This window comes from Ammospiza caudacuta, chromosome 8 (assembly GCF_027887145.1).
Source record: "Ammospiza caudacuta isolate bAmmCau1 chromosome 8, bAmmCau1.pri, whole genome shotgun sequence".
NCBI lineage: Eukaryota > Metazoa > Chordata > Aves > Passeriformes > Passerellidae > Ammospiza > Ammospiza caudacuta.
This window is the reverse complement of record NC_080600.1, coordinates 38,935,231-38,957,658: the sequence shown is the minus strand read 5'-3', so window position 1 is coordinate 38,957,658 and position 22,428 is coordinate 38,935,231. Positions and strand designations below refer to the sequence as shown.

Here is a 22,428-nt window from a genome sequence, read left to right as displayed (position 1 = left end):
GACATCTTTTCCCTCTGAAGAACACTGTCCTACCAGGAAGGTGTGTGTACAGGCAGGGTCATGCTCTCTGTGTCACCTGTGAATAACAAATCACTTCTCTGCCAGGAAAGCCACCCCAGGGGACAGCCTTGTGTTAAGGGTATTCCTCATAGGAAGCAGAAGGAAATAAAGGATTGCACAGCTCCCTGCTGGCTGGAGTGCAAAAGGAAACTGCTAGCCACACTTTTTGAGAAGCAGAACATGAAACTCCCCTCTCCTTTCCTTCCTGGCGGTGCCCAAGTGGAAGGATGCTTCTACCTGACCTTCAGAAAACATGTGAGGGATGGGATCCATCTCTCAGCACTCCTCTGTAACCCAGATCCTCTGTGGGCCACTCAAACCTCCTACACTGACTCTGGAGCCTGAGCATCTCACACTGGAGCACAGTGTCAGGCAGCCACATCTTTGGAAGCTTTTATGTGTTTGCATTTTTATCTTTGTGTTATCATTCAGCTCCATTCCGACACTCAGTCCTGTGTCTGAAGGAAAAGGCAAAGACTGTTGCTCTTAGTCCTCTTCCTCCAGCCTTCCTCCCCTCTCTGCTGCTCCCCCAGGCTGCTCCATCCTCCCTGCAGAGCCAATCCATCCCCACTCTGGCATGCCAGAGGGATGTTCAGGCAAACTCTGTCTCCTTCTTACAAAGTGAACACATCTGAGTACCCAACGTGTGTCTCCATCAGGGCGATTTCTGGCTGGGTCTGAAATGCTGCTGGCAGCTCCCACCTGTGACTTTTGGCTTGTTTTACTTCAATATATCCATCCCCACCATTGAAAATTGATTTAATTCTAGAAGGAATGGTGTCAGGGGTTCAGGGGTTCACTGTAGTTCTGTTCACAGTGGAGAGAATTGTTCCAAACATCCACTGCCCACACTTGACTACACAAATCTTCTATGGAGTTTCAGCTTCTCCTCTTATTTAGGTTAATAACCGTGGAAACTGTGAGAATATTTTCTGATACTTTTATGCAGGTTCTTCATGGTTTTAGTTCCATTTTTAAATTTTTTTTTAGAATGACATTTTAGGGGGGAAAAGAAGCCAGTGTCATTCTTTTTTTTTTTTTTTTTTTTTTTTTTTTCTGAATTCTGTAAGGTCTTGTCCTGGATGGGGCTAATGGGAAATATATCCAGCCCAGGGAAAATTCCTACTTGAGACAATGGGAAGCTTCAATTTCATCTTTACCACCCTCAAAGGCCCTTTTGATTAAAACCTGTTCAGGAGAACACAGATAAGTGGATAAGCAAGTCTTCAAAATTTTCCCTTTTCTCCTTTTCTCCTGAGTATATTCCACTTGCTCTTTTTTTTTTTTTTTTTTTTTGCCTGACTACTTTTGTTTTCTGTAAACAGACAACTAAAAAAAGCTGGACTGATTTTGGAAAACTTTCTTTGTTGGAAATTGGTTTTGATTACCAATATTTTGGCAAGGATAAATCTCACCCTTCAACAGATTTCAGAACTGTGCCTTTTAGGCCAAAACTTAAGAATCAAAATCCACACTGGACCCCTACCAGTGCACAGAAATTGCCACAAATAATTCAAACATTAGCAGAGAAAGCCATAGAAAAGTAAATATTGTGTACTGTTAAAAACAAATTATTTTTTTCCATTTACAGGAAACAGACAGAGATCTCTTATTAACAAATATCAGAAATACTGGACTTGGAGTCTTGGTGGTCTTGAAGTAATATAACTAAACTTCAGTGAAATAAATGGAAAAAACTTCCAAAGACTCCCAAAGGGCTACAAGTCAGGCCTGTAAGATGGCTAATCCAATGAGGCTGCTAAAACCATTCTATAACAGTAAAATCCAAAATCAAAATTAGGAACAAAGATTTAGAAATTTCTTCTTAAGTAACCTATTTTTTCCTCAAGAAATCCAAGAATAAACTCCTTGAGCATTGTAGTTAGGCCAAATGAACAACTTTTGAAACTCCATGGCTGTACTGCAAAATATTTTTAATGGCTTGGTGTGTGATTTTCCATGAAATGCCCCTCACAGTGATTTGTGTGGAATGTTTACAGTCTTGCATAATATTTTCTTATCAGATAATCCTCAATATCCTCACTTAAACAAGCAGACAAACAAGATAAACTTGACAAGTCGAAGAAAAGGAGTGCTGGCAGGTGTGGAAAACACTGAGCAGTGGGTGGGGATGCAATATTTTCTAAATAAAACACTGTGAGTGTAAATATCAGAGTACAAAATGCAATTCAACAGCAAATTCATCTTGCTTTGCATTAAGGTGGGAACTGCATTGTCACACAATAAACTCTGTTCACATGGAATAAAAGCAGGAACCATGTGGCAGCAACAGGGCACCTTGAGAGACCAAACTTTAGAGAAATGTGATGGTGCTGATGCCTTTTTGGGGCTACCTAAAGCAGAGGCTAGACAAAAATTAAGAGAATAAAAATAATTTCTATTTATTGAAGGGCATCCAGGTACATGTTGGGCAGATGAAGCCCCCCCAGGGGCTACACCCAAAATGGACCACAGGTTTTCTTAGAAGTTTGGACCATAATATTGGGGGTTAATCTTCCAATTACAGCTTCAGGTAATGAAGTTATTTAGCCCCAGTTTCCTCCCCCCTAACTCACTTTTGTTTCCATCTCTCACGGCCTGAGACAGGAAGGTGTGCTTGGTTCTCAAGCCTAGAGAGGAATTGTTGTGTCTGACCAAAATGTGAAGACAGCAGCTAATGCTCTGTGTGGAGTTTAGAGCTGTACGCTGAAGAACTGCAGGATTACAGATATATGAAAAATATAAAAGCTAAAATCCTAAGGCACCAGAGCAACCTGAGTGGTGGAATTCTTTGTTTCTGTGCTCCATTCTGTCACTCTGGCTGCTGTCACGCTGAAAAGCCCCTCTCATTGCTCAGATGGGACTGCAGTGATCTCCACTCAGTGCTGGCTGCTCCAAACCCTGAGGAGCAGCACGTTCCCAGCCCCAGCTCCTTTGGGATCAGCCATCCCAGAGAGGCTCAGGCTGTCCTGGAGCTCAGGGACAAATCCAGGCAGCTGCAGCCACAGCAGCTGCAGGGACACGTGTGCTCTGTGTGTGTGTCAGCGTGTGTTCCTGGAGGGCTTCCCTCCTGGAAATTCTGGCATTAATGACACAGCAAGCCCTCTCCAAGAGAGTGCATTGAAAAGAAAGAAAGAAAGGCGGGGAGGGGAAAAAAAAAAAAAAAAAAAAATATATATATATATATATACAGGCAGGCGGGCTGATGGCTTTTCCTGCAAAGTTTAGGACTTCAAAAGTTCACTTGTAAGCAAGTGCAGATGCAGGGATAAAAGCTGCCCTGGGCACTATGCAGCAGCCCCTTCCTCCCCATCAGCATCTCCAGCTCGCTGCCTGCCTCTGCTGGATTCCCCTGCTGGCCATCAGTGCTGAGTCAGCGATATTAGGTAAGGATTTTGTGCTTTTTAATTACCTGATGGGTGTTTGGGGGATAGAGTTTGTGTGTGTTTGAAGCTGAGATGATCTTGTTTGCGTTTACTTCTGAATGTGGGTTAGAGTGACAGGGGGCTATTATTAGAAAGTCTCTGAAATAGGATGGGAGTAAGGTTAAAATAAACACCTAAAGTAATGAAGAAGGTCACACTGAAAGCCAAGCACACAACGTATATTGATCATTACAGGACATTCTCTTTCCTTTCCTACATTTTTTTTAACAAAAAAAAATTAAAACCTGTGAAAAGTCTTACTTCCTTCTAGAGAAAAAAAAGTAAAATTATTTAAGGAGTATACATAACATTTTCCAAAAATGGAATAAATGAAACAAACCATAAAAGAAGAAAAAAAAGGCTTAAAATAACATTCTATTCCTCTAGGAAAGAATTATATACACCATATATCAGAGGAACATTATAGATTAGTTAATTACACATATAATAATCATACACAGCTCTACAGCCTCTAGCAATAAAAAGTTCTTGAGTAATTTCTCTACTACTGTACACATTAAATGTGAGTCTTGTGAGTTTGAAGGGGACATAGATTTCACACGTGTGGCTTGTTTATACAGCTTTATTAATTGAACACAAAAATACATTGAGAATCATGTTAGACATTATTCAGCTAGTGAAAACTGAGTTAATAAAAGAAACTGAGAAAAGCAAAGAGCGTAGTGCTGTGAGTGATTACGGGTTCAGCCTTGGCAAACTCTGCAGAGGCACTCCCCCTTAAAGGAAATGTGTTGCAATATTTTACAGTATTTAATTCCAGCAGAGTCCCAACTGGTCCTAGCAGTGACTGTCAGCCAGCCCTCATTAGCTCCACGAAGATAAAACAATTTGGAGCTCTCCTCACTTGAATATCAAAGGGTCACCCAGAAAGTTCTGCAGGACTGAACTCAAAGCAAATGACCTTATCGCCTTTATCTTCAAACAATGCCTTTAATTTCTGAAACCTTTTGAAGGGTTGTCAGTTTTGTGGAGTGTGGCAGCAACTTATCAGATAGAACAGGCTTTTCATCAGGGGGAAAGGACCTTTTAACTCCTGGTAACTAAGTAACTGTATTTTCCACTGTACTTTTCCTGCTGCAGGTAATATGTATGGACACACTCATTAAACTGGGAACACAAAGGAATTAAGTATTGTGCTGTCTCTTAGGTGATGCAGAAGGATTTATCAGGCTTGTTGTAAGGTTTTTTTTTTTCCATAAAGTGAACTTGGAGTAAATGGAACTGCTCAAAAAAGTTTACATGCTGACAGATTGGACTGTGAAATTACAAGGATATTAACAGAGCCATATGCTGTTTACTTTTGTACTCTAATAAACCTACTAATCCCATAAGAATTTAATGGTGAATAAGAAAGATCTGACCAAAGAGCTCTTTGCAGATGCTGTGTTAAAAAAAAAAAAAAAAAAGAAGATGAAAAAGTAATTTAAAGACTAAGGAAGAACTTTATAATCTTCTGCACTCTTAATTTAGGTAATGAAGCTCCCTGTGAATGAGGGAATTCTCAATATTTGGGGTTTTTACATTAAATCCCAAGACTGAGAAACACAAAAATGTTACCAGCAATACCCATAGCTGCTCTCCATTACAGGACTAAGCACCAGGGACAAAAGCAACTCAGTGAATCACAGATGTGGGAGGGCTGACACAGCACAGCTTGTCAGACTTTTCTGAGATGAAATTCAGTAAATAAGTCAGTCAGGAGAAAAAGGCAATAGATTTTTTTACAGTGGTATCTTACAGAAAAACATTTATCTTAAAACAGTTGCTTGTAACAACACCAGCAAAAAGGAATTTCTCCCCATCCCCTCTGGAGCCTTTTCATAATGTACAGCTGAGAAAGTTTTTAATTTGGATTTGAGTTTCCTGCAAAGGTACCCTTGAAACTCCCAAAATCCACTGGGGCTTCACTGCAAGGTGTTACATATGTAATAAACTCAGCTACAATTAATTGTTTGCGAGTTTGCTCCTGTGGGTTTCCCTCATCTCTGAAACACAAAAGAAGAAATTTGAGCATATCCAGAGGTGGAGAAAGAGAAAAGAGAGGATGGTGCCAGGGGAAGGGCAGGTGCCTACAGCCAGCATGGAAAGGTGGTGTATTTTCCAGTGACCCAAGTGGTCTAATTTGATTTAAGAAAGTAAATGGAAATAGTCAAAATATGGAAAATAGTCAAAATGGAAATAGGCAAAAACCACTCAGTATATCTTGCAATCACACGAGCACTGGTCTTGTTTCATACAGGAGTGAAATGAAAATCAGAGTATCCAATTTGCTTTGTGTTCTACCCACAAGCAACCCCTGATTTCACTGTGATTTTCTGCTGTAAAACCTGAGTGCCATGGGCTGGGCTGTCCATCCAGAAAAAAAAAAAACTCTGCTGGAGCTCAGAAGAGCTCCATTTCCCCATGAGTATTCCAAAAGGAACCAATCAAACTATTCAGGACTTCCCTCACCTGCTTCAAGTACCTGCCACAGGTGACAAACTCTCCCATGCCTTGGTCAGGCTCAGACATTCCACACAGATCTCCAGCATCACCAGGGAGCCCCAGGGCTTCTTCCACCTCAGGGTCCCTGAGCAGAGCGGGGTCTGACACCCAGGATCTGCAATCCCCAGAAACAGCTCACAGGGATCAAGCGGGTCTGGTCAGACCATTCCTGTGCCTCTGGAAATAGCCCTGGGATTATTCTGGCTCTGTGGCTTTGCTCTGTGGCTTTGCACAGCAGACATTCACGAGCAAACAACAACCCACTGAATGCTTTCCTGCGGGAGTGGAGCCAAGAGCCCTGGCCATGCCAGAAAAATAGTAACAAGGGAGAGGAACAACCTTTACCATATGTTTCTCTCCCAACATCAGTTTTAGTCATCAAAAGTTGTTTACACGCTAATATTTTATTTTCCTCTTTTTACATTTTTCCAATATTAAATACCACTATGGCCTCACTGTCTGGAATTATCACAGAGTCCCAGAACAGTTTGGGTTGGAAGGGACCTTAAAGACCACCTGGTTTCAACTCTCCTGCCATGGGCAGGGCTGCCACCCACCAGATCAAGCCACTGGCCCAAATTAAGCCAGTTTGTATTTTTTAAACTAAGATAGAAATCTGAATTTATCTGATTTTGTGCTGTCAAAGGGAAGCAAGGCCTGATTTCTGCTTGCTGATACCTTTTTCGTTCCACTCCTTTTTACCTGAAGGACAAGGGCTCTGCCACTTCAGGGAAAGTTCATTCATAAGGAAGGCAAAATACTGTTTCAGTTTAGGGGTGAGGGAATCTCTGTCACCTTCATTTATTGACTCTCCTGACCTGTACTGGTGTGCCACCATTGGATTTTAGAACTCTGAAATTTTCAGGGAAATATTTTTCGGTCACACATTTGCTTTTTAATCTTCTGATGAAAATTAATGATTGTCTTCAAAGTTATACAGGCTCAAAGATATGCTTGGTGTGAGAGGGCTGTCTCTCATCTGCACCTCCCAAGGATTTGCCTATTTCCCATTATCCTGCCAAACATGTAATCTGTTTAAACCCCTTAGCAGCTATTTACTACTCTGCCCTGTGCTAAAATTGAGAGTCAATTTATTACACACTGCTCATAACAGTATAGGACATCCATGGCCAAAATATTTCCTCTAATGGTCCAGTTCCTCAGAGTTATTTTGTCTCAGGATGCCACACCTGAAGAAGCATTGTGCACATCCAGCTGCCCTGGCAATCGATAGGAGTGGAGACAAATCAGTGTTTGCTGCTGGGCTGACAAGACAGATGCCTGCAGAGAGGGGGCATCATCCCTCTGCCTCCCTGATGGCATGGGCACCTGCACTGCCTCGAGGTTATTACAGCGTCCTGTGTGGGCGCTGCTGGTGAGAGAGAGACGGCGAATCTTGTATCTTGATCAGAAGGCTTGATTTATTAATATATTATATAATACATTATTACTATACTAATAGAATATAGAGAGAGGTTTGCAGAGCTGCTAGCTAAGCTAAGAAGAGATAGAAAAGAATCCAAAACAAAGTTGTGTCCAGGGACTCAGTCCCCTCACTTGCCCTGGTGATTGGCCCTTAATTATAAACATAGGAAATGAGCCAATCAAGGTGTCCCTGTTGCATTCCACAGCAGCTGATAATAATTGTTTACCTTCTCTTCGGGGGCCTCTGGCCTCCCGAAGATGCAGAAATCTGAAAGGAAGGATTTCTGTGAAGAAATGTCTGCGACACGAGGTCATGGGCAAAACCCTCTGCTGAGGCTGACAGGGGTCCCAGGAGTCACAACCCAGCCCCATCGGCTCTGGCATGGCTCAGAACTGGCACAAAAACTGTAAATTTGAGGGCAATAAAAATGCTCAGCCCCTTGCTACTCTCCCTGTAAAGCCTAAGTCAAATGGCCACACACAAACTTGAGGGGACACAAAGTATTCCTGGTAGGTTTTAGTCTGCTTAACAGGTTTTAGGCGGGCAGTACTTGAAATTCCCCCAAATTCCCATTGTTTTCAATGAGAAATGATCCATTTACCTTCCACAATGCTGTAAGTTCTTTATCATATAACTATAGTAGGAGAGCAGAAGGAAAAGTTAATCCTGAATTAGCTTCATTAGAGAGAGAATTTATCTTCCAATTGTTCCTACTTCTTCCTAGACCACTTCTGTAGCCTATTAAAATAATTTGAGCGTTGGAAATGGCTCTTTTCACCAGATACATTTAATCCCTTTTTTTGTGCCATAAGCTTGCTGCCTCAAAAAGCTGGGAACATTGTGGAAATACCATTTTGTTGATTTTGGACTGGACTGCATCTCTTTGAATTTTTTGCTGGGATAAGTCCTCAAGGCAGCCAGATTACTGATTTTGTCTAAAAATGTGTTTCCATGGAAGATTTGTACTGACTTTTTTGGTACTTACTACCTGGATGAAGTGTTGGACATTGCCAGTCCCCTGCAGAAATGGATATTGTCTTTAACATGGTGTGCAGCACGTTGCTTGTTTAAAGATTTTGAAGCTTTTTTTCAAAGTAGCATATTTTACCTTTAGTTACGACCTTTATTAATGTCATTGTGACAGCTACATTAAGTGTTTTGCCTCAGGTAGAGATTATTTATGGTGAAATCTGAAAAAACAAGGATTAGATTGAAGAATATTTTTATCTGTCTCTGAAACAGCACTAAAGCCATGTGTTAGTGCAGGCAATTGTTTGTACAGCTTTTCTGGGAAGAGTTTTCTACGTTAAGCTCTTAGGAGATTTGCTTAATGAGAGTATGGACTCATTTGCTTCTTTCTGACACATCTTATTTTGATTATTCTGACGTCTATTACTTTGATTGCTGTGTTCACACTGCATGGCATCCACAGGGAGCCACCAGGGAATATTCTACATATTGAAAGGGAAAAAAAAATTGATTGCCTAATATAGCTGAGGGATTGTAGTAGTCTGCTCTGCTCCTATTGCTGGGTTTATATTAATTCATCGATTGAGAACAAGTTTGCTTATTCCCCTATTTTTATTTTTTTTTTCCCTGCAAAGAAGCTTCCAAAAGCTGGATAGCAAATTATCTGCTTACCACAGTAATGTAATGCATCTCCTGTGGTAGCTGAAGTGTTTTACAACTCAACTGTCCCTTGGCAGCTTTGTGTGCTGACTGCTTCAGTAAGTGCCCCCTCCTGAAGTGTTTGTTAATCATTTCAGCAGCCACTGTTCTTCCCCCTGTCTGTGAAATCTCTGTCATCATAACTTTGGGGAACAGTTAAATTTAAAGCAGGTATCCCAATCACATCCCATCATTTATATGCACACACTGGTCAACTTTATCAAAACACAATTCCTATGAATTTGGTTAATAGAAGCTTAACCATTAAGAGATTATTAAAAACAAACAAAAAATAAAAAAGCAAGAGCAAGAAAGGCACCCAAAGAAAATCTTCAAGTGATATCAAAATACATCCAGATGTTCTCTTGGCAGCCAGTACTCTTTTAGCCCACTGGTTTACCACTAAGCCATTAAAAACAAAACAAAACAAAACAAAACTACAAAACAAAAACCAACTAAACAACAAACAAAAAACCCTCATGGAATTTTATCTCACTGATATCCTGATATCACCTGCAGGTCTGTATGAAGAGCAAAGGAAGGTAAAATTCAAGCAGTGGCTTATTCAACACCTAAGCTAATGTTTATTTAATTAGTCATAACTAATTAAATAAAAATTTCTTTAGAATTAGCATTATTAGACTTCACTGCATCCATCCATCAGATGTGTTATTTGTTGATCTGGTCCAGGTACTAGATCAGACCAATTCACAAACATGATTCAGAATTTGCTTGAATCTTTTTTGTCCCTTTCCTCCAATTATTTACTTTACAATCATCCGTGGGCTTGCTATAAAACTCCATGTCTGTGACTCAGCCTCCCTCAACAGCACAGCACAGATGCTTTGATTCACCCAGGCTAAATTATCATCAGCTCTTTTCTTAATGGACTAGAGGAAAAAATGTATAAAAATTCACAAAGCCATTTGTTCTGTTTTTCTATTAGATGTTAAGATTAAAGCTGGCAACAAAGACATAAACAGGATGAAATCTAATTAATTTGTTGGTTTCCTTCTGCAAGAAATAGAAGGAAAATGAAGAGCAGGCTATTTCCTATCCCACTGTACCTGCAACTCCCTCTTCAAATGCTAAAATACATGGATATTTGATTTTCTGAATATGTATAAAGCAGGATAAAGGTTTAAGAAATCTATCCTTTCCTTTAGCTAGCCCAGAAGTTTTTGCATCCAACAGAGTCTTGTGAGTGCCAGACACCCACATCCCATAAACTTCCTGGAGCATTTGGGCTCCTTTTCTCCCATATTATCCTTTCTCCCATATTACCCTATAATATGGGAGATATTATCCCATATCTCCCATATTATCCTTTTCTCCCATATTATCCTTTAACTCACAACTGTTAAATATACAAACCCTCCAGCTTCAGATAATTTTCAGTCTTTTGCCAGGTTTATTTTTTTTCCAATTGATCATGCAGCAGAAATTCCCTGGGAGAGCTGGGGTGCCCCAGAGCATTCCCAGGCTGGAGCAAAGATGCTCTTGGCTCCCCCTGCCCTCGCTGGGTGTGGGTTCAGGGCAGGACAGGCTGTGCCATCCCCTGTGGGCTCAGCAAATGCCCTCACAGGGCTCAAGGAAGCTTTGCCATTCCCTTGGGGACTCACAGCACATGGAATTTCTCAGTGCTGGCTGTGTTCAGGATGAGGTTTGGCTCAAGCCCTGTCCTGGTGTGAAGGCTTTGGGCTCTCAGCTCTGATGTGTTCAGGAGAGCTGGGCTGGGGCTGCAGGCAATCCCTGCACAGTCCTTGCATCTCCCAGAGGAATTTCACAACTCCTTGCTCCTCCTGACATGATCGCTGCCTCACAGTGCAAACAGCTCTGACATAAATCATAAATCTGCTTCCTGCCCACGCCAGTCCCTCGCTGCTTCTCTCCCTTTCCCCAATAACTGATATCTTCATCATGAAAATCCCCCACAGTTATTCCTGCTGCTTCCTAAAATCTGCTATCCACGAAGATTTCCTGTTCTGTTTGCTATTACCTCTACTCTGCATGGGTGTGGAGACACTTTCTCTCATTAATGCACCTCTGACAATGTTATCCATCTGCTGTTTCCAAACAACTTCATCTTCTGTCTTAGATCTGAGCTTGCAGTTTTCCTCCTGAGAATACCAAGTACCCCCATGAGGTGCTGGAAGGATGTGAGGGGACCTGGAGAGCTGTCCTTGGTCAACCCCACCCTGGTCCCAAGGCACAGAAACTCTCACAAGGGCAAAAAACTGTGTAGGAATAAGGCAGGAGCTTCTTCACCATTCAGAAAAGCTGGAGGCAGAAACCCTAAGTACCTGATTAGCTGGAATACAACCAGCTCTGGAAACAAAAAATCTGGGGTTTGTGGTAGCATCAGGTTTTACTTTTTAAGACCCTTAGAAGACAACTTTAGGTTGTTTTCAATGGGGCTAAACTGAGTATGGAACTAAAACACTGCAGTCCTAAAAAAGGTGGCACAGGTGGGGACCTGAGGACAGGGAACATCCCTCTGGCCTCCAGGGTTATCCCTGCTTCATGCAATAAGCACAGCAATTAGTGCTGCAGAAATGCTGCAAGAAAAATCACTGTCACAAAAAATAAACCTCACAAATCCACCCATTAAATTGGGGTTTTGCCTCTGAATTCCATCACTGCTGTTACAGCCCAGCTCCTCACTATAATAATCTGCATTATTACAGGTTATGTGACTGCCCAAAGAGCTCCTGCTTCAGCAGGAGCAACCACTGCTGTTCCACACAGAGAGCTTTTCTTCTGTCTGATTGCTGCAGACAACTGCAAACATTTGGAAATTTGAATATTTTTCCACTGAGACATAACCAGGAGAGGCCCAAAGTGTTAACTGATATTTTGTTGATGACTGCTGGCAGGACAGATGTTGTGTTTGAGGATACAGGAACAACTGGATCAATCTCTTCTGCCACAGACAGGTGCCCTCAGAGCTGCTCCATCAATTATGCCACAGAGAAGATCTTATCTGAACTGCTTCACTTTCTATTGGCAATTAAATACATCTTGAAATGAGGGCTTTGGTGTCAGTGTCCCATGTGTTCAGTAAAGGTATAAATACCTGTGATGGACAGCAGCTTCAATCATTCTATGGCATAATGTATATATGCTATTTATAAAAAATAGTAATAAAGCAGTTCTGGCATAGTTAGATGAGTAAATAGACCAATCATCAATAGATCAATACATGTTATTTTGGTGAAACCTTATGCTCAAGTGCATGAGCCTTCAAATTCTTCCTTTCCTAACATAAAACCTTCACCAACAATGAAATTTTCATTCAAATTTCTATAAAAAGTTTCAATAACAGCATGTAAAATAAACAACACTTAAAATTCCTGACCAGCTCTAACCACAACATACTTTTTATTTTTTTTTTCAGAAGAATGAACAAGCTGAATAAAAGGGGCAATACATTTCAATTTTAGTAATGATACTTGTTTGTGAGTCCCTAGCAATACAGAAAGGAGTGATTTATGTTCATTTGTGCTTGGGAAGCAATGCCTTAAAACACCAATTTCCAACTTCTTTGTTTTAATCAGAGGTCCTTTTATGCCAAAAGAAAGCCATGGACTATCCTGCACCCCCTATTGTTTCATGCTTAAGGGAAGGTATAAGGCAACTAGATATTTTGCATGAAGAAAAAGGGATAAAGAGAAGCTGATTTCTATTTTACAAAGAGCATAATTTTGCTTAAAGGACAGGACTCCTTAATTTGGGATGTTCTGGAAGAGCCTGGAGCTGGGGCAGCAGGCACAGCAGACAGGGATATATTGGAGCAATTTCTGTGTGAAGGGCTGGGGGCTCTTGGCTTATTTCTGACATGAGCTGAAATCTGACATCTTAAGAGCCCTCATAACTTAAATAATATTTCAGCCTATAAGATATTCCTGGGAACACCCATTTCCTAATATCAGAGGCTCTGAGCAAGGGGCTGGAAATATATTCCCTGCATCCAGAGTGGGCAGCTGTGGATTACAGAGGCTGCTCCTGATCTTGCTCTTTATTCATTTCCAATAACTTCTTCAAGGCCACGAGCTTATTCGTGCTCTTTAAAGCCACCTTCATTTCCTAAAGTGTTGCCTAGCACTAAAGTGCTCTGTTAAGCTGCTGCCATGTTTTTCCATTCTGCTAGAAAATATTGTTCTATATAGTTTGATTTTAAGAGTGCCTTCTGGCATCCATTTGGGGAAAAGGCACTACATAAAAGCAAAATCAATACAAGGGACAGTTATATTTCCTGAGCTTTTTCATTAGCTGTAAAATATATACATTCAAGGAGGGAGGAGGAAAGAATGTCATTTCTACCCAAAGTGAAGGAGGACAAGACAAAGCGTGGGAGAACTTGCATGAATGTTCACTGATGGCAGCACAGGCTGTGCACAGGCAGATCTCTCATCTCAGCACATCCAAACACCCCCAAAAACATTGCTCTCTCCTGTGACAGGCACCAAGCCATTGGAAAAATGCAGAACTAGATCTATTTTAAAAAGAGATTGATCCCTTGATTTGTTCTTAATGTTTGTTAAAGCCAAAATGGACATTGGCTGAATATTCACAGGTAAACTTTGCCCTTGCTCAGTACCAAGAATTTGGCTTGGCATCATTTTATTGTTCTTTTCTTCATTCTTTCTCAAATCTCCACTGAACTCCACCCATGTTATCTTTGCTATTTTGCCCCAAAATATTAATCTTTTGACCTGAGCATACTGTCCTTGGCTAAGTCCTCATCACCTCAGTGATAAATTTTCTAAGATTTGCAAGCAAAGAGCTGGAACAAATTCTGAAAAACTGTAATCTGTATTTCTACAATTTTGAACTTAAAGCTATTGTACTAAGTTTTTATCAGAATCAAATCATTGCTGCATGGTTAAAGCCCAGCTGAAAAATTAAAATTCAGACTGCTAAATGAGCCAGTATTCTGACACAGGTTACCAAACCAGAAAGGCAAATATCTTATTTTAGCTTGGAGTAAAATTTCAAATCACAGTGTCCATTCAGTATCAGCATGCAATTATGGGAGTGAGGCACTGCACACAAACCTATTTTTTTTTTCACTCTCTTTTTTTAATGCAGGCCTTCTACAATGGCATTTTCATTAGCAGGAAATACCTGTTGTCTGTAGAAAAATAATTTGTCTTGCTTTTTGAAGACTAAATTACCTTCTCTAAAAGATTAGCTGAAAACCACTGTAAAATTCATAGGCATTCCACGTTAAATAACAAAAGTTTTGCTTCTTTCTGGTGACCCCTAGTGATGCATTTTGTGAGAGAGTTCAAGAGTAAACCCAGCATGTTATTTACTTCTGCAATGCAGATAAGGCATCTGGAAGATTTTATCTGTGTGATTTTGCCACTAGCCCATAATTCAGGGAGCTGGAAAATAAAGGCCCAGGAAAGTTATCAGTGTGGGATTGTTGATTTGAAACCCAAGTGGAGCTGGGGAGGAACGTGAGCTGGCAGGCACAGACAGCACCAAGCAGCATCTGTGGGGCAGCCACTGCCCAAAATCAGCCTCCTGGGTTTAAGGGACCACTTTCATCACGCGCTTATCACCAAGAAGTTTTTACACAGCTCTGCCCATATTTGCCTCATGATCTCAGTGTCGCAGATCTTTCATGAAAAATCTTTTCTTTAGGATTTTTCCTCCTGGGAAGCTGAGAAGCCTCAAGAACAAAATGTAAACATTGATTCTCCACTGCTGTAGAATGCAACAGGTGGATCTTTGATTGGCCCATGTTGGTTGTTTGTAATTAATGGCCAATCACAGCCCAGCTGGCTCAGACAGAGTCCAAGCCACAAGCCTTTGTTATCATTCTTTGTTATTCTATTCTTAGCCAGCCTTCTGAGAAAATCCTTTCTTCTATTCTTTTAGTATAGTTTTAATGTAATATATATCATAAAATAATAAATCAGCCTTCTGAAACATGGAGTCAGATCCTCATCTCTTCCCTCAACCTGAGACCCCTGTGAACACCATCACATCTCAGTGCTGTTATTTAAAGAAACTCCCATCCTGTTTTGCCTCCTCTCAGGGCTCTCAGTGAGGTAAGACAGTGAAACAGACAAGAATTGGGCAGCAAAATGGGAGAAAAAGCAGCTGTTGAGAAGAATTTAATTTTTTTTTTTTTCACAGATATCCAACATAGAGATCAAAACTCATTTCAAGCTTATTTATTTCATGAGGGTGCAGCAGAAGGATGCCTCTGTCCCTGTTTGCCTGGCCGTTCTATTCCATGGCTGAGAGGCAGATCTTGCTGAGCAGTAAATCCAGCAGGAGAGAGCTCCAGGCTGTGTCCCAGGGAAGGGCTGGGTGGTAGCCCCAGCCAGCCCTGCCCTGCCCCTGCAGTCTCACACTGTGGCCCATACAAACAGAATTCACAGAACTCACAGAAATGAAGGTTGGAAGAGACCTCCAAGATCATGGACTCCAACCCATGGCCCAACACCTCAACTAAACCCTGGCATCCAGTGCCACATCCAGGCTTTGTTAAACACACCCAGGGATGGGGACTCCACCTCCCCAGGGAAACCATTCCAGACCTTTATCACCCTTTCTTTGAAAACTTAATCATAGCAGCAAGGTGGAACTTCACATTTTTAGCAGGTTTTTTTGCATGTCTCTGTACCCTGCTCAAACAATTGAGTCCATGTACACGAAAATAGAAGAGTGTGTGTGTCTAATTTTAAACTTGTGTTATTTAACATGCAATACCATGGGAAATTCAAGGCTGTTGGTCCTGTCCAGCTCCACTGATTTTCACTGGGAACAGAACAGCCTTACAGTGAACAGAGCTTGGCTCATTTTTTCATTGTAACAGCTGTCCTCAAACTCATTTTCATTAAAAAAACATTGAGATCAGCCTTACATGTCACAGATTCCTCTCTGCATATTTTTACAGTTTTTTCTCCTGAATCAACCTATTGAAAAAATAACATTCATCATCTTGATGTCTGAATTGCCAAGGCAAAGGAAGGCAAGAAAATTCCCCTTCTGTTTTTATAGCAGAAAATTTATTGCAGGTTGCCAGAATCTGGAGTGATTAAGTCATATTAAAGACATTTCTGTCTCCTGAAATTTTATATTTGGTTAAAGAATACAGTTTGATTTTGTATGTGACAATATTTCTTCACTGTAATACAAATATTTCTGTCCTTCCCCAATGGGTCACAATGAAGTCAATAAAATATGCACAGAAGAAATGCAAGCAGCATTTGGCTCAATATAAAGATTGATAATGTAACCACCTAAAAAAAGTACTTTTTATCATCATAAGTCTCTCCTGGTTTTTTATAGTTTTCAGTGAGCAAAACAATCCATCATACTTGAACTTCATACACAATCCTGGAGCCAATATTTAGTACAAGTCAATTTTTAATTATGATATTTTTATAAAATCGACAATTTATTTCCTGACTTTGTAAAACACTTTAAACAGAGAGTCATGGATATAAATTATGCAAATCTCAAGGGACCCCAGATTCATTAATCTGACTGGATTTCACAGCAAAGCAGAACACAGCACAATTGCCTGGCTCTCCCTCTGACACCCCAGAGCAGCAAAGATGGGTACAGCACTGAGGCACAGTGGGAAATCACCATTTTCCTCTACAGCAGAGTGGTTTTTTAACCTTTTGAATCAAGTGCCCATTGTGCTTTGAATACCTCTTGCACTCTCATTTTTAGGGCTAAAGGAAAATGGGTCTTTTAACAGTGAAAGTGTCACAGACATATTTTATGGAAAATCCTTTCCTTAGGATTTTTCCTCCTGAGAAACTGAAAGGCCTCAGGAACAAAATGTAAACAAGGATTATCTGCTGCTGTGGAATGCAACAGGTGCATCTGGGATTGGTCTCATGTGGTTGTTTCTAATTAATGGCCAATCACAGTCAGCTGGCTCAGACTCTCTGTCCAACACGAGTCTTTATCATTCTTTGTTATTCTATTCTTAGCCAGCCTTCTGAGGAAATCCTTTCTTCTCTTCTTTTAGTATATTTTTAATATAATACATATAATAAAATAATAAATCAAGCCTTCTGAAACATGGAGTCAGATCCTCATCTCATCCCTCATCCTCAGACCCCTGTGAGCACCATCACAGTGAAAGGAGTACAAAGGTTCTCATCTACAGTACTGCACCAAGAGCAGTGAACCCCTACTCCAAACTCTGAGTTTACAGTCAGCCTGTCCATGAACTTTTGGCTGTGCCATTCCTGCAGACAGCCACAGCCAATCCTGCTGGCAGCAGAAGGAAATCTGCCCAGGAGGGCTGAGAGCCCTTTGGGAGCAGCAGCCCTGTGCTGGCTTCTCCCCGACTTTCTGCTTTGAAGGGAAAACAAAAATGCCACTTGTGCCAAGCCCCTTCCCCATGGCCTTTTAGTGCCACAGCCCAGAGGCTGCAGAGCCGCTGGAATGGCTTTTCCCCCAACCTGTGTGGAGCACAAACTCTCTTTTCTCCTTCCCATCTGCCATGCTGCTCCTTTCCCAGGCGATCTCTCCTCTCCACACCCAGCACCTGCTCCTCTCACTTAAGCCAGCTTGTCTGTGCCTCCTTTAAAATAACTTTTTATTGTTTTTCAGCTGTTGTCTCTTTTGGTGGCCACCCCAGTCCTGTCCAGCTGCTGTCTCTTCAGGCACAGCTGTGCTGGCTCCATCCCCATCCCCTCCTTTGTGTGCATGGGCATGGCCTGCATCCTTCTGGAGCATTCAGCTGTGGCAAGGACAACAACACAGAGCAGGGATGAGTGAGGATAATTTTTGCTCAGGCACAGGAGAGAGAATCACAGGATTTAGCCTGTGTTCTTTAACAAAAAGAGCATTTTGTGTGTCTCTATTTATTTAAAAGTAGGATGGGGTTATTGTCTGGGTCTCAGGCTGCATGAACAGACATCACCCAAGCTCCTGTAGACCAAAGAGAGGAGGCACTATTGGAAGGCAAAGCACCCTGGCTGTTAATCCCTTCCAGCTTCTCTTGCTCTCAGTGCCTTTCCTTTCACTTTGTGAAAGTCTGTGCAGGAGACCAGCACATCTGAGGCTGTTTGCTAAAATGGAGAGTAGAGCATGACGGCTTAAAAAAAATAAAAATCCAATGGCTTTTTAACCTTTCCTAGGGGACAATTCCCACACACTCCATTCTTTTTTCAGCACTTGAAACAGTTTCTCTTCCTATTTACAGAGTAAGATATACAGTCTGTGCTTCAGTTCATATTTTCTGAACTTCAGATGCTCTTCTCCATATTCAAATATCTCACAGGCAAATGCATATCCTTATTTATACTTCTTATATTAACCCAGTTACATGGTGACTATAAAATTCCATAATAAGAAATAAGAGCTCTCATTGCACATTCACAAAGCCCTCCAAAGAACAGAGGAAGAACAGGCCATAAGCCTCATAAATCCAACTTAATTTATTCATAGGAAGAGTGTAAAAATTGGATATTTTTATATTCCAGGATATTTATGATGAGATGGTGAATGTATAAACCTCCCCCAACAAATAATTCAATAATTGATGATAAAATAACAAAATAGATAACAGGTTTCAAAATACTTGCATCAGAGGAGTAAAATATTGTAAACAATAACATGGTTGGTAAGCATTCAATCAAATCTGCAGTGGGTGAGGGCAAGAATATATTTTCAAAACTTCCAGAGCTCTCTGATCCCCTGATCCGGAATCTTCCAGCTTCAGTGTCTGCAGCAGTATGCAGACATTTTCCTTTCATTAAATATAACCAAATAACCTGGGGAGAGAGATTCTTGGATCATGGTCATTTTTGGTCTCCAGAAAGTTTTTCAGGCATTATAGCCACAAGAGAAAGAGGGTGGTAGGAGAGACCTGTTTTCCCAGTCAGTGTGGCTGGGGGTATCTCTGGGTTTTTGCTTTCCACACAGAGGACTTGTTTTGGTCACACCCATGTTCTGAGACAGAGAAAAGAGAGGATTTGGCCAATGCCAGCACACAGAGCTCCCTCAGTGCCAGGACAGAAGCCCCTCCTGAACCAGCCATGCCATGGCTCTTGCTCGGGTCAAGTCCCTTGCTATAGAGGCAAGGGACAAATCCATCTTGGAAAAAAGATATTTTGCTCAAATCACCTAGATCTTTACCTTTCAAAATAAAGAAATTCCCTGTTTTCCACCTCAAATATGTTGACAGATGTTGCTCTGAAAGCAGATGTTTTCACCACATTCTCCCCTACCCAAGTTCCCCTCCCTGCTATGCACATATCAGCAGCACAAAATGCATCCTCGCTTTCCCTTTTGCTAGGCTAAGCAAATTAATTTCAACCTATACTTTAAAATCAAGCTCTTCATTCTCCTGATTATCCTAATAGCCTTTCCCACTGCTTGTGCAAATCAGAACAAGCAGGCAGGGATCCAAATGAGCTCTGCACAGTGGCACTAATTTAACTGTTGCTCTACTGTATTTCCAACACTGCTTTTCACATTGCAGTGGGAGCAGTCACCTTGTGTTCAGATAGCACGGCCTTTTTTTATTGACCCAATTCTATTGTTAATTCTCAGGCTTGCTAATGTACTGCTCTGCCCTGGGAGTGTTCAAGGCTCATTTGTATGTGAGCAGGACTTAAAAGGATTTTTGGAGATGGTTCTGGATAGCTGTGCATAAGACATGTGCCTGCTCAATTCAATGGGATTTGCTGGAGGAAGGAGGGAAATGAATGTGCAGCAACAAAAGGAAATTCTGTAACTCAGCTAGAAAGGCAAAAAGCAAGAATCCAGTAAATATCAGTCTTTAGGTGTGGAGAGCTTGGTTCAGTTCCCAGGCTTGATTTTGTAAATAACTAGGTTCTCAGACACCTTTTCTATAAACAATAAGATTCTCAGACAGTCTTCCCATAACAGGCAAAACATTCTGTCCTTGGGCTCTCTGGGAACAGATAGCTGCTCTGGGAACAGATAAGAAGGTTTTGAGAACTTTTCATATCACAGTGAGAACGCTGGTCCTATTTTCAATAAACAAACCACAGGTGTTGTAAAACAAAAGGAGGGGTTAGAGCTTTCTCTGTAACCTATCGTGAGCTCGAATTTTGCAATATGCATGAAGTTAATTAACGCTGTTATATAAAGTGGCTGATTTAATCAATAAAGTGAAGTCAATGCTGATCAACTACAAGGTGGGTTGGCTTCCTTCGCTTTCAACATTTAGGATAAAACTTTCACTGCTCAGCTATTCTTCACAGGTTCCTTATCTAAAGCCTCTGTGGCACTCACTGAGGAGGGAGAATTCAACCCAGGAACCTCACAGGAGAAAAGGATGCACACTCTAGGCCCACTTCTCAACCACTCAGCAAATATGAATGCTTTTTCTTGATCATTTAGATTAGATATCAAGCAAAGAGGGCTTTCCTCTCTGGAAGCAATGTTCTGATTTACAGTATTTCTGCTTATAGAACCTATTTCTCCCATTTAAGATTGTTCAAGTGTTTGTCAAGGTCAGTCTTCTGTCAGGGGCCAACAATGCAAAATTTGTGCTTGCGTGATTTTGTGTGATTATGAAATCCTGTTGCTGCTCTCAGAAACTGCAGTACAGCAATCATTCCTGCTTTGTTCTTCCCCATTTAAGTGGCTGTGAAACACTCCACAAAATGCAAATGCAGATCCTCCTGCTCCTTGCCTGACAGCAGCTTACAAAACTGATGGGGAATCTCCTCACAGCTCTGCTTTATTTTATTTTTTTTCTCCCCCAGGCATCCAGGTGAGTCTATCTTTCTCTAGGAAAGATAAGAATTCCTGCTTGCCTTTTTAAAATCCAGCTTAGGGAGCAACAGCCAGCACCATCAAAGCCCCTGTAGTGTCAGAACCTGGGACATCCCTCTGGCTGTCCAGGATGGCCAAGATCCCTGCCAGGGGTCTCAGGGACCCTGGCACAGAGCCCAAAACACCTGTGGGTTTGATTATGACCCATGGAGCAAGTTACCAACCTTAGACAAAGACCTGCAAGCCATGAGAAATTAAGTAGAGTGATAGTGAATTTATCACATGGTGAAAAAGTAGATGTTCTGGTTCAGAGCAAATTTGGGAGAGGATCCCCAAAGGGGTTCCTGTGGGAAAACAGATTCAATCGGCCCCTCCCCCCCAACAAGTCCAGGAGAAACTACCTCCTTGGAGAAAGGTGAAAAGAAACTGTTTATTAAACAATAAAACCTAAACAGTATTGAACAATAAAAGCCCTTGCTGCTCCGAAAGAGATGACAAACTGAGAAAGTCCCCTCAGCTCACTCAGTCTCTGATCAGTCCCTCAGTGCTGGAAATGCCATGGCCCAGGCCCGGCCCGGCCCAGTGGGCCTCAGGTGGAGCTGCCGGTGCTCTGCTGGTGTTCAGTCCAGAGCAGGTTTGAACAGGTCCAAAGAAAAGGGAAAAAGGAAAAAAATACAGTTAGGAGAACTTCTTTGCCTCAGCTAGCTAAACTAACTAACAGCAAAGGAGAGCTCTGTCCCGCTGTCTGTCCATCCGCAGACAACACAGTCAGGAGCAGGACTGTGGAGGAGTGAGTGCAGTGTCTGAAAACAAACTGCTGCTTCTTCTCTTCCTCCTTCACTCTCTGCAACAAGTCTTAAAGGTGCAAAACTTATTATTCAACATAAACAGAATGAGACAATTGGGGATAGAAGCATCATATAGTCAACCCATGACAGTAGATTTTGGGGTTTTTTAGAATGGGGGTTCAGGGGCAAGATGGAGCCATCTGGGCATATCCAGCCTTTCTCCTTCTTCTTGGCCTCCATCTTCTGCTGTGATGGTGGCACTTACAGATTGGTTTAGAGTAGAAGCTCACTGTCTAACATAGGTGATAGGTATTGGAAAGTAATTGTAAACATTGTAAATGTAGTTTTTAGTATAAAGACATAACACTGCCCCAGGGGCAGGCAGAGTGCCTCTATCTTGCTGAGCAGATCTCAGCAGGGCAGGAGAAAGAATTTTATAGCTAAGATAAAATTAACAACCTTGAGACCAAGAAATGAAGAGCCCTGACTCTTTATCCAAGCGCTGGGCTGGGAAAAGAGACTTTGGATCTTTTCTCTGGGTCACTCTGAGCAGCTAAAGATCCCAACACTGATTTGCCTGCCTCCACCTCCCAGAAGAACATGCCATCCACAGGTCTAGGAGGGACCAATTCCACCCTTTTTCTTTCCAAAGTCAAAGAGGGGTTTTGAAGCAGCAGAACAACAATCCTGTAAGCTCAGACAGCCTCAGAGATCACCACAAGTCCCTTCTCCCTTGCTGTGTATTAAATACAGGAAAGTCAGACTAAATACAGACATGTTGAAATAAAACACCTCTTTCTAGAGTGAATTAGATAATAAT

General features: G+C 41.5%; 1 protein-coding gene across 1 annotated transcript in view; it reads left to right on the top strand.

Annotated features, from left to right (window-relative positions):
• Positions 1-3,267: 3,267 nt before the first annotated feature.
• The window catches only part of LOC131560789 (von Willebrand factor D and EGF domain-containing protein-like), a 172,950-nt gene continuing 153,789 nt past the window's right edge, over positions 3,268-22,428 (top strand). The window contains exon 1 of the mRNA XM_058809741.1: positions 3,268-3,446. Coding sequence (XP_058665724.1) covers positions 3,350-3,446 — 97 coding nt within the window. The 5' untranslated portion in view covers positions 3,268-3,349. The remainder of the gene's footprint in view (positions 3,447-22,428) is intronic.